Source organism: Geotrypetes seraphini, chromosome 3, assembly GCF_902459505.1.
Source record: "Geotrypetes seraphini chromosome 3, aGeoSer1.1, whole genome shotgun sequence".
NCBI classification, from domain to species: Eukaryota; Metazoa; Chordata; class Amphibia; order Gymnophiona; family Dermophiidae; genus Geotrypetes; species Geotrypetes seraphini.
This window is the reverse complement of record NC_047086.1, coordinates 105,933,194-105,948,654: the sequence shown is the minus strand read 5'-3', so window position 1 is coordinate 105,948,654 and position 15,461 is coordinate 105,933,194. Positions and strand designations below refer to the sequence as shown.

The following is a 15,461-nucleotide window of genomic DNA, read 5'->3' as shown; positions in this document are numbered from 1 at the left end:
TCAGTCTACACCCCCCCCCTTAAACCCCACCTCTCTCTTCTCTCCCCTATTTAACTTCTCCTAAATTTCAGTATAGTCCTCTCTTAGTCTGTACTCTGATAAATTGTCTGTACTCTGAAAAATTGTTTGTACCCTGATAAATACTGCACAATCTTGTATGTCCAAGCATCTAAACCTATTGTACATCTTATTTGCCTAATTACTTCTACTGTGTATGTTTACTTGTAGACCGTTCTGAGCTACTGGGAGAACGGGATATAAATCTAAATAAATAAATAAATAAATAAATAAATAAATAAATAAATAAATATATAAAATGCATGCACCAGTTCTATTGTGTGCATTTGAAAAGGAGATGCAATCAGAGGAGAGGCATGGGCGAATCATAGGCATTCCTAAAAGTTATGGGGCTCATAATAATAATAAAAAAAAAAAGTCTAAAAAGTGGCCTAAATGGGTACTTGGACGATTTAAAAGCCTGATCATCCAAGTACCTATAATCAAGGCAGGGCAGGTAGGGACAACTCAGACACAGGAGGGGATGACCGCACAGCAAATAAGGGAGACAACACTGGAGCGGTTAAGGAGACCGTGAAAGAAACAGTAGGGACAGCAAAGAGCAGAAAGTCCAAAAAAGTAACTCGAAGAGAACTCAAATGTATGTATACCAATGCTAGAAGTCTAGGAAACAAAATGGGGGAACTAGAGACAATAGCAAGAAATGATAAGTTGGAAATCATTGGCATAACAGAAACATGGTGGAATGAAGAAAACAAATGGGACACAGTACTTCAGGGATACAAACTATATAGAAGAGATCGAGTAGGGCAGAAAGGTGGAGGTATTGCCCTATATGTTCAGGAAGGAGTAGAATCTGTTGAAGTGGCTACGACGGAAACGAAAGAGAAGCTAGAGTCCCTCTGGGTCAAGATTCCTGGCCAAAACAGTGCAGACACGAAAATTGGCCTTTTCTATCGTCCCCCGGGACAGGCGGATGAAACTGACTCTGAAATGATAGAGGAAATCAAACGAGAATGCAAGACGGGCAATGTAATAATATTGGGAGACTTCAATTTCCCGAGGATAGACTGGAAACTAGGAACCTCCAACTGCGGCAATGAGGTCAAGTTCCTGGAGGCGCTAGGGGATTGCTTCCTGGAACAAATGGTAAAAGAGCCGACAAGAGGCAACGCCACCCTGGACTTGGTGCTAAATGGCCTCACGGGACCGACAAAAGAAGTAGAAGTTACGACACCGCTGGGGACGAGCGATCACAATGTGATCATCTTTAAGCTTGACATCGGGAATAGAAAAAGTGCCAAAACCTTAACCAAAACCTTTAACTTTAAAAAGGGCAAATACGATTGCATGAGAGCCATGGTGAAACAACGACTCAAAAAAAAGGTGGATAAACTTGAAACAGTAGAGCAGGCATGGTCCCTACTGAAAACTACTATCACAGAAGCACAAAACCTATACATTCCGAGGATCTCCAAAGAAAGGAGAACAAAGGGTAAGGGAGAACCAGCATGGCTTACCAGACAGGTGAGGGAAACCATACAAGAAAAGAAGGACTCTTTCAAAAAATGGAAACACATGAAAACAACCGAAGCATGGAACAAACATAAAGACGATCAGAAGAAATGTCACAGGGCGGTGAGGGATGCCAAAAAGGACTATGAAGAAAAAATAGCACAAGAGGCCAAAAACTTCAAGCCCTTCTTTAGATACGTGAAAGGGAAAAAACCCGCAAAAGAGGCGGTGGGACCCTTGGACGATCAGGGAAGAAAAGGGTACATTAAGGAAGATAAACAAATTGCGGACAAACTAAATTCCTTCTTTGCGTCCGTCTTTACGGAGGAGGATACCGCAAAAATACCAGAAACTGTGAAAGTGTTTAGTGGAGTAATAGAAGACAGCCTCACCACAGTTGAAGTAGATTTGGACCAGATATACTACCAGATCGACAAACTTAAAAGTGACAAATCCCCTGGACCGGATGGAATTCACCCGAGAGTCTTAAAGGAATTGAAGGTTGAAATCGGAGAGTTATTGCAAAAACTCGCCAATCTGACAATCAGAACTGGACAGATACCAGATGACTGGAAGATAGCGAACGTCACGCCAATTTTCAAAAAAGGATCGAGAGGGGAACCGGGCAACTACAGACCTGTGAGCCTTACGTCTGTCCCTGGAAAGATGGTTGAAGCACTGATCAAGGATAGCATAGTCCGGCACTTAGATATACACGAATTGCTGAAACCCAGTCAACATGGGTTCAGGAAAGGGAAATCATGTTTAACGAATTTGCTTCAATTTTTTGAGACCGTGAACAAGCAAATTGATAGTGGAATGCCGGTGGACATAATATATTTGGACTTCCAGAAGGCATTCGACAAAGTTCCGCATGAAAGACTTCTCAGGAAACTACAATGCCATGGAATAGAGGGAGATATACACAGGTGGATAGGCAAATGGCTGGAAAACAGGAAGCAGAGAGTGGGCATAAATGGGAAGTTCTCAGACTGGGAGAAAGTGACTAGTGGTGTGCCCCAGGGCTCGGTACTTGGGCCGATCCTATTTAACATTTATATCAATGACCTTGAAGACGGAATATCCAGTGAGATCATTAAGTTTGCAGACGACACAAAGCTATGCCGGACAATCAGAACGCAGAAAGATAGCGAAGAACTCCAGAGCGACTTGTATCAGTTAGAGAAATGGGCAGAGCAATGGCAGATGAAGTTCAACGTGGAGAAATGCAAAGTAATGCATTTAGGCAGTAAGAATAAGGAACACGAGTATAGAATGTCAGGAGCAACTCTGGGTAAGAGCGAACAAGAAAGGGACCTGGGTGTACTGATAGATAGGACCCTGAAGCCGTCGGCACAATGCGCGGCAGCGGCAAAGAAAGCGAACAGAATGTTAGGAATGATAAAGAAAGGAATCATGAGCAGATCGGAGAAAGTCATAATGCCGCTTTATAGAGCAATGGTCAGACCACACTTGGAATACTGTGTCCAACATTGGTCTCCCAAACTAAAGAGGGATATAAAACTGCTGGAGAGGGTGCAGAGACGAGCAACGAAGCTAATAAGAGGTATGGAGAACTTGGAATATGAGGAACGACTCAAGAAACTAGGACTGTTCTCCCTTGAGAAGAGGAGGCTGCGAGGGGACATGATAGAGACATCGATAAAATAGAGCAGAAAAACAAATTATTTACACTGTCCAACGTGACACGGACAAGAGGACATGGTTTAAAGCTAAGGGGGGACAAGTCCAGGACAAATGTCAGGAGGTTCTGCTTTACGCAGCGAGTGGTGAACGCCTGGAATGCTCTTCCACAGGAGGTTATTAAGGAATCCACTGTGCTAGGATTCAAAGGCAAATTAGATGCACATCTCCTTATGAGAGGCATAGAGGGATATGGGTGGTAAAACTACATCAGGTGTATACCTGACTGGGCCTCCGCGTGTGCGGATCGCCGGACTCGATGGACCATGGGTCTGATCCGGAGATGGCAGTTCTTATGTTCTTATGTTCAAAGCTGGTTTTAGACGTATCTAAAACCAGCTTAGGCCCCTGCCTCTAAATGCACAGAGAGAAAAGAGGCGTTTTTAGAGGTGGGGAAAGGGCGGGAGGTAGGCCGACCTAGACCTAGGCGTACAACATATATAACCAAAACATTTGACAGGTTGCCTAGTCGGCACTTATACATTTTGACTTAGACCAAGTCAAAACAGGCATAAGTGCCGAAAAAGGGGCCGCTGAGCTGATGGCAGCTAGTGCGATCAGCTCAGTGGCCCGGCAACCTACACCCCCCCCACCGCAACCATCTCCCCTGCCCCCTGCAATAGCGATACCACTAAGTGCCACCAAACGCGGCACTTGGGATCGCTAAAGCGGCAGGAGAGATGACCCATCTCTCCTGCAGCGATCTACCCCGTCAATCGGGCCAAGAGAGAGCCCAAGCCCTCTTGCCCCGCGGAACCCCCGACCTCCCCAACATGATCTGGCCAGGAGGGAGCCCAAGCCTTCTTGGCCGTGACCCCCTCTAACCCCCACCCCCCACTAAAATATAGGCAGGAGGGATCCCTGGCCCTCCTGCCCTCAATGCAACCCCCCCAATGACCGCCCCCTGAACCCCCAATTGGCCCTCCCCATGACCTGTAACCCCCCGCTGACCCCACGACACCCCCCTCCCACCCTTCTTCCCCGTACCTCACAAAATGTTGGCCGGACGGACGGGTGCCAAGCCCGCCCGTCCGTCAGGCCAGCCAGCGCAGGAATGGGGCCGGATTGGCCCAGGCAGCTCAAACTCCACCCAAAGGTGGGGCCGGAGGCACCTGGGCCAACCAGAATAGGTTTGTGTCGAGGGCAGGAGGGCCTGGGATCCCTCCTTCCCGTATTTTAGTGGAGGGTGGGGTTTAGAGGGGGTCGCGGGCCAGGAGGGCTTGGGCTCCCTCCTGGCCGGATCGTGTGGTGGGGGGAGGGGAGGGCTTGGACTCCCTCTTGCCCTAATGTCATCGAGGGGGGGTTGGGGATCGCGGGGCAAGAGGGCTTGGGCTCCCTCTTGCCCCAATCGTAGTCGGGGAGGTCAGGGGTGCCGCGGGGCAAGAGGGCTTGGACTCCCTCTTGCCCCAATGTCATCAGGGGGGGTTGAGGATCGCGGGGCAAGAGGGTTTGGGCTTCCTCTTACCCCAATCGTATGCGGGGAGATCGGGGGTGCCATGGGGCAAGAGGGCTTGGACTCCCTCTTGCCCCGATGTCGTCGGGGGGGGGGGAAGGATTCTGTAACTAGTGTTGTTTTTGACAGACACCGGTTACAGAATCCAGCTTTTAGGTAAAGGACTGGCTCCTCCTTCGCCTAAAAGCTCTTGTTTTGAGCGTTTGGGAGTTAGGCTTTTTTTTAGGTTGATTATATGGTGTTAATGTAGACGTAGTGGTGGCCTGGGCGTTTAAACAGCTGAATGTAAAGGCAGGCCATTATTAAAAAAATTTTTTTAAAAAACTCCTTTTGGAAGTTTTTTTTATAATGGACATTTTCCCTGCTTCTACTTTCAATGTTTAGTTGAAATCTGTTTTTATTAAGAAACAAACCATACAGCAACAAATTCAAACAGCAGACAAGAATTCAAGTAAAAACAAACAAAAAGAAAACAAGGCTCCCCCCCCAAGAGGACTGGACTCTGATGTCCTCTCAGGTTACAAAGAGCCCCTAACCCCCAAACCCCCCCAAAACAACACTCCCTCCAGAACACCCCCCCAATCCCCCCAGCCCCCCTCCCCCCAGATCAGACAGGCGGAATGGAATACAACTGCAGTCTGTTCAAGATACGACTACGAACCCGAGGAGACAAACTGTCCAAATAGGGTGACCAGATATGAACAAAGTCTCTGCTCCGTCGACAAGAGAAAGAAGCCAGGTTGGCCTCCCAGCCTAGAAGGTCATGCAATTTATTCCTCCAGTACCAGAAGGAGGGAGGAGTATCAGCCAACCAGAAATTCAGAATACACTTTTTCCCCAGAATATAACATTTGCTCAAAAACAATTTCTCAGCAGAGGTATACACAGAAAACAGAGAAAAATGAACGAACAACATGTGATATACAGAGACAGGAACAGAAACCCGTAGGAGACCTTGAAGAAAGGAAGCCAAGGCCCCCCAAAAGCTCAGAATACTCTCACAACCCCAAAGGCCATGAAAGTAAGAGTTCACCTCTGTGTGACAGGTGAGACAGTATTGGGTATCGACACAGCCCATATGGAAGGCCCGACCCTGGGAGGCATACGCTCTCAACAAGGTCCTGAAGTAGCACTCTCAAAGCTCCGCACTATGTACCAAAGCGGGGATACAGCGAAGAGCCCGCAGCAAAAAATCCACCCCAAGCTCCCGCCCCAAATCCCTCTGCCAAGCCGCCAGCACAAAGGAAAAATCCAGCGGGGGTCCAAGAGCCCCAAGCTGTTTATGATATAAGGAGACCGAGACCCGAGATTCAGGGTCTACTTTCAATGTTTAAGGCCTTAGGCCAAAAGGGGACTTAGACGTTTTTTTTTTATTATGCCCCTTCACGCGCATTGTTATAGAATATGCCCGATCCATGCACAACTTGAGGGCTGGCCTTTAGACCTGGTTTTAGCCTAAAAGTTATGCGACACACAGGTGCTTAGTGTGATTCTATAAATGTGTGTGCACCTTGTAGAATTGTGCTAAGTGCCATTCTAGTCAACCCCAATTTTTTAGAGGGGGTTAGTGCAGTTTAATTAGTTCACCTTAAATTTGCACTAAACATCTCCTAGTAAAATGAATGTATGATGCTAACCAGAGGAAAAAATACATCCAAGAAAACTAAGGGCTCCTTTTACTAAGGTGCACTATGCGTTTTAGCGCGTGCTAACCACGCACTAAACGCTAATGCGTGCATGTTAGTCTATGGACGCATTAGCGGTTAGCGCACACTAAACGTACGTCAAAACGCATAGCACACCTTGGTAAAACTGGGGGTAATTTGTGTTTGCCTGTGCACATCTCTAAAAGGGGCCCTTTTACTAAGATGTGTTAATTTTGATTGTCATGTTATAACTGCAAATACTTAAGAGTTTAGGGCTCCTCTGTTGGAAGTTTTAAATTTCCATCTGAAGCATTGCCTCCTATAAACAAAATCTACTATCTTCCTAAAAAAAAAGAAACCAGAGGATTTGCCCGGAAGTGACAAGATACAACCTCTTGACATGAGTAATTTGTCTGAAGTTTTGGAGAAATCCACTATAGAAATTGAAACTTGTTCCACTCTTCTTGTCTCTTTTGTGTTTGAGCAAGATCTAAACACAGTGATGCATAAATTTTTTCAGACTTCCACAAGCTCTATTTCTGGGTCAAAAAATCTGGGTTTTCCCAGATGTAACGAAATCTACTCAGGAACGCAGAAAAGTATTCCTGAGTATGAGATAAGAAGCAAAAGTGCTGGGGGGGCTACCTTTTTGTTAAGTTACCCCTGTAAATGTCTGCTCAAGTATGCTGGGACAAAATATGTCTTGTTTGCTCCCAACCAGTTTAGAGCCTTTTTAGATACCAAGAAGCTAATCCAGAATGTACAAAACTAGTTTAGAAGGGTTTTTGATGGTGTTTGTAATCCGTTAAGCATATTATCTGTACTAATACTAAAATTAAGATCTCCTTATCTTTCCATGCTTCCTTCAGGTATAATTTTGTGGTCTGAGGAAAAGATAATTGTTTTCTTCTTTAAGGATATTCATTTCTTTATTTTGAGCGTTGATTGCCTTATTCTCTGTATTTCTTGAACAAGTGGATGCTTGTGAATTTATTGAAAAGTAATAAATAAATAATTTAATAAAAAAAGAGTTTAGGGCTCCTTTTATAAAGCTGCAGTAGAGGTTTCTGGAAATTCTGTGAGCATCAGAGCATTTAACTCAGTGGCCCATGGTAGAAACCTCCACCGCAGCTTTGTAAAAGCCAGCATTACTAAACAGGGACCTATATATTTATTGGTGGTGTTTAATGCATTTTACTGAGATTTTTTTGTTATTGTCGTCTTTCTCTTTAAGGATACTGTCTATGGAAAATGTACCAGTGAAATTGAATTCAAGAGCAAAAAAGGAAATATAGCCACAGAGGTCACCATCAATAGAAACCTGCAAACGTGTGATAAGTTTTCACCCTCCAGAGATTATGCTAGCCCTATAGCTCTCATCAAAGGATTGGTAAATATAAACAGATTTTTTTGTAATTGATTTTTAATTGTCAATTTAGCATGTGCTTTAATCTAAAGCTTTGCCTTTGAAATTTCTAGCCTGGAATACCAAACTGTTGATGATGAGTCATCCTTCAGCAAGGAGTCTTCTAATCTCTATTGACCTTTTATTGATCTAATGCTAATGTTAAACTATGGGCTAGATTCACTAACCTGCCCAAATCAGAACAATCCGTTTCCGATTCGGGCAGGTCCGACCTATTCACAAATCAGTCATATTCAAATGGGGGCGATCGGAGGAACGCCCCCATTTGCGAGCAGGAATCGCAAATGTGCGATCCCCGTTCATGCGCAGACCCTGATAGTAGTGACAGGAGAAGCAGCCTTCTGTCACTGCTGTCAGGGCCTCTGCCGGCTTTTTTTTTTTTTTTTTTAATAGGCTGCAAAATATCAGGCTTATTTAAAAAAATGAAAAAAAAAGCCCCCATGACTAGCACGGCCCGACATCCCCTCCCTAGGCCACCCCCTGGCACAGCACGGCCCACCCCCAACATGGCACGGCCCGACACCCTGTCCGTTAAAAGTTGGGAGCAGGAGGGGTGCTCGGTTCCTCCTGCTCCTCCGGGTCCAGTGAAGCGTCTGCCTGGGCCTTAGGCCCCATCCCAGAGCATGTTATAGATTCAGCTGTTTTAAAAGTGATATAGGAACAATTTGAGTAGTCCATGTAGTTTCATACTACACAGGCACATTTATCATATGTGCTTTGAAAATTAATCATGCAAAGCAAAATCACTTTTACATTTTACATCTGGAATTTGTGCAGAAGATAGAGGGGGAATAAAACATCTTGCACACTTTTGAAAATTCAATTTCTTTTAGTTTTTTTTCTTTCAGCTGTAGCAATCTAAACCCAGCAATACTAGAATAACCTTCCTACCCTTCTCCCATTGGGGAGCCCATAGAGGCAGAATTTCAGATTAAGAGCTCCCAATCAAAATATTGGATAGGGCCCATAAAACAGTTACTGCAGTGACTACAAGTGTTCCTCCTCCTTCTCTAGACCCTCTACAGGGGCTGCCACTGAACCCAGCTAAAAATATGCACACTGTGAAATCTCACATGCCATTTTAATAAAATAGGCCTATTTACATGGTTAAAAGAGTGTTTACCCAGGCACATGCCTTTGAAAATTTCCCTTACATGCTAATGTAACATAGTAACATAATAAATAATGGTAGATAAAAACCTGAATTGATCTAATCCAGTCTGCCCATTAGTTATTCTCAATAAAAATACAAGATTAAATAACTTGTCTCTTTGATATTTCTGGCCCATAGACTAAAGTCCACCAGGTAATGTCCTAGGTTCCAACTGCTGAAGTTGTCATCTAAGCTCACTCCAGCCTATCCAACAATCCCGTTGTTTGCAGGATATCTATTGTAAAGTCTGGCCAGTAATGTCTTCATGTTCTAAGTTAGTGGAGTTCTCATTGATGCACTCCCCAACCCATCCTACACAGAATCACCATATATGGGACACAAACAGTACAAGTCTGTCCAGTATCGGCCTTAGTTCTTTAATTTATACCATTTGTTTTCTAATTTGAGATTATTTGTGCTTATCCCACAATTTTTAAAATTCCATCTCCGTTTTCCTCTCCACCACTTCTCTCGGGAGGAAATTACCCCTAAGTCTTCCTCCCTGCAACCTCAAGTTATGCCCTCTAGTTTTACCATTTTCCTTTCTCTGGAAAATGCATTCATCTTTTTTGTTTTTATAAAAATGACTCGTTCAGTAGGATAGAATAGGTATGACAGAATTAAAATATCTATCAAAATGTAGGGTGCTTGTTCTCAGAAGCCACCTAAGCAGCTTTTGAGAATCGCACATGGGTGCCCTATAAAGAATTGACATAAGCCACCTAACCACCACTCTAACCAGCGGCCATATTACCGATGCTAGTTAGAGAATCATGTTGCCACTGAACTGATGGCGGCAAGGGATCTCCCCACCGCTATCAGTTTAGCGGCCGCAGTCTGTGCCCTGCCCCCCGCACGAAGACTACCGACAGGAGAGATGCCCAGTCCCTCATGCCAGGACCCCTGAAGCTGGCCCCCACCCCTGAATGTCTTCGGCAAGAGGAATGTCCAATTCCTCCTGCTGCCAACCCACTGACACATCCCCCAGCAGGAGGGATGCACAGTTCCTTCTGCCGGACAACCCTCCATAATGACCACACCCAAAAGGGACCCCTCACCCCACTCCCACAAGGATAGGCCACTGAACCCCCAGCAGGAATCCCCCCCAGCCCAGCACGAACCCCTCCTCCCCCACCTAGCCCAACTGGACCAACCCCTGCCTAGCCAACCTGAACCTCCCGTACCTTTAGTAATTGACCGGCCAGCTGGATGCTTCCTCTGTCCGGCCGGCAGGCCCACCTTCATCTGAATGGTCGGCCTGCCCCTTCCCGGTGCATTGTGGAATGCATGGGGGAGGGGCCTAAGGGTCTGATTAGCTAAGAAGCCAAAGGCCCCTCCCATAGGAGGGGCCATAGGCACATGGGCCAATCAGAATCTTAGGCCTGTCTCCCAGTGCTTTGTGGGATGCGCTGGGAGTGGCCTAAGATTCCAATTGGCCAGATACGTCTGACAGGAGGGACTGGGCATCCCTCCTGCTGCAGTTATTATGGGGGTTGGGGGTGTCTGGCAGGAGGAATTGGGAACTCTTCCTGCCGCGGACATTTGGTAGTGTGGGGGTCAGCTTCGGGGGTCCCGACTGGAGGGACTAGGTATCCCTCCTTCCGGTAGTCTTTGCAGTGGGGGGATGGGTCCCTGCCACGACCGCTAAATTGATCACGGTAGGGAGGTTCATTTGCCGATTAATTCAGCAGCTGCGTTTACTTGAAGGTGCCAGAAATGTAGCCCAGCCTTTTGCTGGCCTACATTTATGGCATCTTCCACTGGCCCAGGGAGGCACCTAGGGTCAACTAGGATGTCGTCTAAGCTCACCTAAGGTCACTTCTGGGTGAAACCATGCCCATGCCTAGCCTTAGGCGAGGTTAGGTGGCCCTACGTGCCTCACTAGATTCCTGGAGGCACCTACAATGTAGGCGGCCTACCTCATGAATTTTTCAAAAGCGTGTATCTTGATTGACATTTAGGCAGTGGTAGGCCGCCTAAAACCGGGGTGCCATTTATAGAATTTGCTCCATAGTGTCATGGCAATGGTAAAACAATATCAGTTATATTTTTATGAAAATGATACTATATAGGGTTAACAGTTTCTGGATTTCCTTGGACATGTTCTCCTTTTAGAGGACTGGTCTGGGCATCTTGACGGCTTTTCAAAACCCGGCACTTTGTCCGGGTTTTGAAAAGCTTCCAGCTAGGAGTGACGTCGAGATGGCATCTGCACATGTGCGAATGCAATGCAGTGACGTCACACGCATTCGTGCATGCATGTGATGTCATTACGCATGTGCAGTTGCCCTTCCGAGAAGTGAACAAGTTCAGGGTGCGGGGCTGGGGGCAGAACGGGGTGTGACTCAGGCAGAATTGAGCGGGGTTAGGTGGAACTGGGCGGGCCTGGAGGCAGGACTATGAGTCTGAATTTTAGGTCCAGAAAATCTGGTAACCCTAATACTATATATAGTGAAAACTATGTCTCTATTTTATTTGCAATCCACAGAACTCCCCACTATCCAAGCTGATCAGCAGCACCCAGTCCTGCAAGTACACTATTGATGCTAAAAGACGTCATGTCTCTGAGGCAGTCTGTACTGAAAGACACTTGTTTCTTCCATTCTCATACAAGTAGGTTATATGTTGATGTAACTTACTGCAATCTACTTTGAATATGTTTTATTTCAAGTGTATTTACTCTAACCTTACATGTGCATGTTCTCTCTTATAACAGAAACCAGTATGGTATAAATGCACAAGTCAAACAGACTCTAAAGTTTGAAGAGTCACCTAAGATCAACAGCAGAAACTTTGATGAAGGTACTATACAATAGAATTCAAATTCTGAAATTGTATTCTTGAGATGCAGTGGGTTGTCACCTATGGCTGACAGCCAGGGACAGCGTTAAGGGGAGACAGAATAACAAGTGCCCTGGGCTCCACAGCTCTAGAGGGGCTTCTTGGGCTAGGATGTCCTTTCTTTATCCTCACCCAGTTCTGAAGGCTCCCCCCCCCCCTCACCTGTACAAATGCAAGGCATGGCAGCAATTCTCTGATCCTGCCCATGGCTTCCTCAGCGTTGTTTCTCTGATGCGGTCCACCCATGCGAAAACAGGAAGTTGTGTCGGGGGGGGGGGGGTGTGGACCATGGCAAGGAGCAGCAACAAGGAATCACTTCTCTGCCAGAGACCTTATTACATTTTTACAGGTAAGGGGGACTTTGGAACCAGGTGATGAGAAGGAAAAAACATCGCAGCCCAAGGGGTCCCCCTGGAGCAGCTGATTTTAAAAGTGAAGGGAGGGATGCTGGATGGGAAAGCAGTTTTCCCCTGTTTTAAGATATATATATATATATATATATATATATATATATATATATATATATATATATATATACTGTATGTATATAAATAATATATTTTTTAATGTATTGTAAATCACCTAGACGTAATGATAGGTGGTATATCAAATAAATAATAAACTTGAAACTTGATTTGGTGAACCTGAGGATGGTAAGGAGGGAAGAAAGGAGGAAGAAGGGAATGATGCTGGATGGGAGGGCATTTGGTAGGTGGGGAACTCAGGGGGAGGGGATAGGGAGGAGAAGAATTGGGGGACCGCCTCCTTAATTTTTCCCATGGGTCCCAGCATGTCTAACACAGGCCCTGCAGTCAGCATTCAAATCCCCATTTACGTTTCAAGGAAAAAAGGTCTTAGACTACAGTATTACCACTAGATGTTAGGCATGAATGCATGTTAATACAACTGAAGACTGCCATTTGTTCTAAGAATGGGGTTATTTCATTTTAAATAATCTGAGTAAAAGACCTTAAGGATAATTTGTTCATTGAACAGATGCATCTGCAATGAAGGGCCTTGCTTTGGAGAGTGCTGATGATAAGCTCCCATTAAAGAGTGGAGACTCTGTTCTGAAAATCTTGCAGGAATTGCAAAAGCTGTCAGTATCAGAACAGAACCAGCAGAGGGCTAATCTGTTTCACCAATTTGTGACTGGACTTCGAGGTTTACAAAATGAGACCCTGGGTTCTCTCATACCAAAGATGATGGAAACATCAAGGTATGTAATACAATTACATCTTTGTAGGACGGAAAAAAACCCTGATTCTATAAACTTGTGCACCCATTTTTGCACAGCATGCAAAATTGTGCATACAGGTTATAGAATATTGCAAGTTATGCATATAACATAATTATTAAATTATATATTAATTGGCATTAACAATCAATAATTGGTTATAATAGGAGTTAATTGACACTAAATTACAGTTGGGAATCTGTAACCAGTGTGTAGTTCCTTAAGTGTACAACTGGTAGAGGGAGGTACAGATGTGGGAGGGGCATAGGCAGTCCAAAGCAGGAGCAGAAAAGCCAGGTCTTCAAGCGAACCACACTTTAATGACAACCAATATAACAAATGCAAAATATCATCTAGGCTTGCGGCAGACTCGACAAGAGTGTCTGCATCAGGAGTCCAAGGCATTAGTACTTCTGAAGTAATCAGTGCCCATAGAAATAATATCAAACCATAAATTGTACTAATGAGGCGTTGTAAATGCTTCAGATATAGCTATAGATGCTATTATGGGAACATCTATAATATCAGTAGCATATGCTTTAATGTGGAGTAAGTTAGGGCTGTTTTCAGATATTTTAGAACTTGGGAAACTACTGAGGATAATATGACAAAACATGGTATGATGAGAGAACATGGCAAGTAGAATACATCAAAATATATTCATTAGGAGGAAGCAATTTTTGCTCCTATGACCCTAGGTCATAAAGTTGGGGGCGACTTTTACTCTTAGATATCCTTGCAAGTGTTTGATTAATCTCCAGGGTGTTAAATATATTTCTGAAAGCATCACAATTAATTCAATTTATGTCCGGCAGAGAGGTTATTCCTACCAGTACCCCATTAGATCTTCAGGCATAAACTTTGTGAGAATGAAATGTCAACCCAGAGTACGACACTCATCTTTTTCTTTTCCTTAGAAATTTAAGTATGTACACTCCATTGTTATCACTGCCCTACTTTATTATTATTGTAGACTAACTGTACAAAATAATGTTATTTTCCTATTATTCATTTTTGAATTGATATTATTTTTTCCATTGTACAGTTATTATATTATGATTTGTTACGATCCTGAAAAATTTGAAATCTAATAAAGAAATAATTAAAATATATATATTCATTAAGAATCCAAGGGAAATCATGCACAAAAGTTAACATCCATGGAAGTGAGCCTTGATGAGGTGCGCAGGCAGATAGAAAAACTAAAAACTGACAAATCGCCGGGTCCGGATGGAATCCATCCAAGGGTTCTGAAGGAACTAAAGGAGGAAATAGCAGAACTACTGCAGCAAATTTGCAACCTATCTCTGAAAACAGGTGTGATTCCGGAGGATTGGAAGATAGCCAACGTAACGCCCATCTTTAAAAAGGGATCAAGAGGGGACCCGGGAAACTACAGACCGGTGAGTCTGACCTCGGTTCCGGGGAAAATGGCGGAAGCACTGATAAAAGAAAACATCGATAAACATTTTGAAAGAAACGAACTTCTGAAAACCAGCCAACATGGTTTCTGCAGGGGAAGATCGTGCCTGACTAACTTACTGCACTTCTTCGAAGGAATTAACAAACAAATGGACAGAGGAGACCCCATAGACATCATATACCTAGATTTCCAGAAAGCCTTTGACAAGGTGCCTCATGAACGTCTACTCCGGAAACTGAAGAACCATGGGGTGGACGGAGACGTGCATAGATGGATCAGAAACTGGTTAGAAGGTAGGAAACAGAGGGTAGGGGTGAAGGGCCACTACTCAGACTGGAGAAAGGTCACGAGTGGTGTTCCGCAGGGCTCGGTGCTCGGGCCGCTGCTTTTTAACATATTCATAAATGATCTAGAAACAGGGACGAAGTGTGAGATAATAAAATTTGCGGACGACACCAAACTATTTAGTAGAGCTCGGACAAAGGAGGACTGCGAAGAATTGCAAAGAGACTTGGACAAACTAGGGGAATGGGCAGAGAGATGGCAGATGAAATTCAATGTTGGGAAGTGTAAAGTATTGCATGTGGGAAGCAAAAACTCGAGGTATAATTATGTGATGGGAGGGAAGTTTTTGAATGAGAGTGCACAAGAAAGGGACTTGGGGGTGATGGTGGACATGACAATGAAGCCGACAGCACAGTGCGCAGCTGCCGCTAAGAGAGCGAATAGAATGCTAGGTATAATCAAGAAAGGTATTACAACCAGAACGAAAGAAGTTATCCTGCCGCTGTATCGGGCAATGGTGCGTCCACATCTTGAGTACTGCGTCCAGTATTGGTCACCGTACCTTAAAAAGGATATGGCATTGCTCGAGAGAGTTCAGAGGAGAGCGACACGACTGATTAAGGGGATGGAAAACCTTTCATATGCTGAGAGATTGGAAAAACTGGGACTCTTTTCCCTAGAAAAGAGAAGATTAAGAGGGGATATGATAGAGACTTACAAGATCATGAAGGGCATAGAGAGAGTAGAGAGGGACAGATTC

At 44.6% G+C, this 15,461-nt stretch overlaps 1 protein-coding gene across 1 annotated transcript in view; it reads left to right on the top strand.

The window, feature by feature from the left end:
• APOB (apolipoprotein B) overlaps positions 1-15,461 on the top strand; it is a 139,946-nt gene that overhangs the window by 23,001 nt on the left and 101,484 nt on the right. The window contains exons 6-9 of the mRNA XM_033937488.1: positions 7,571-7,726; positions 11,404-11,528; positions 11,632-11,717; positions 12,753-12,975. Coding sequence (XP_033793379.1) covers positions 7,571-7,726; positions 11,404-11,528; positions 11,632-11,717; positions 12,753-12,975 — 590 coding nt within the window. The remainder of the gene's footprint in view (positions 1-7,570; positions 7,727-11,403; positions 11,529-11,631; positions 11,718-12,752; positions 12,976-15,461) is intronic.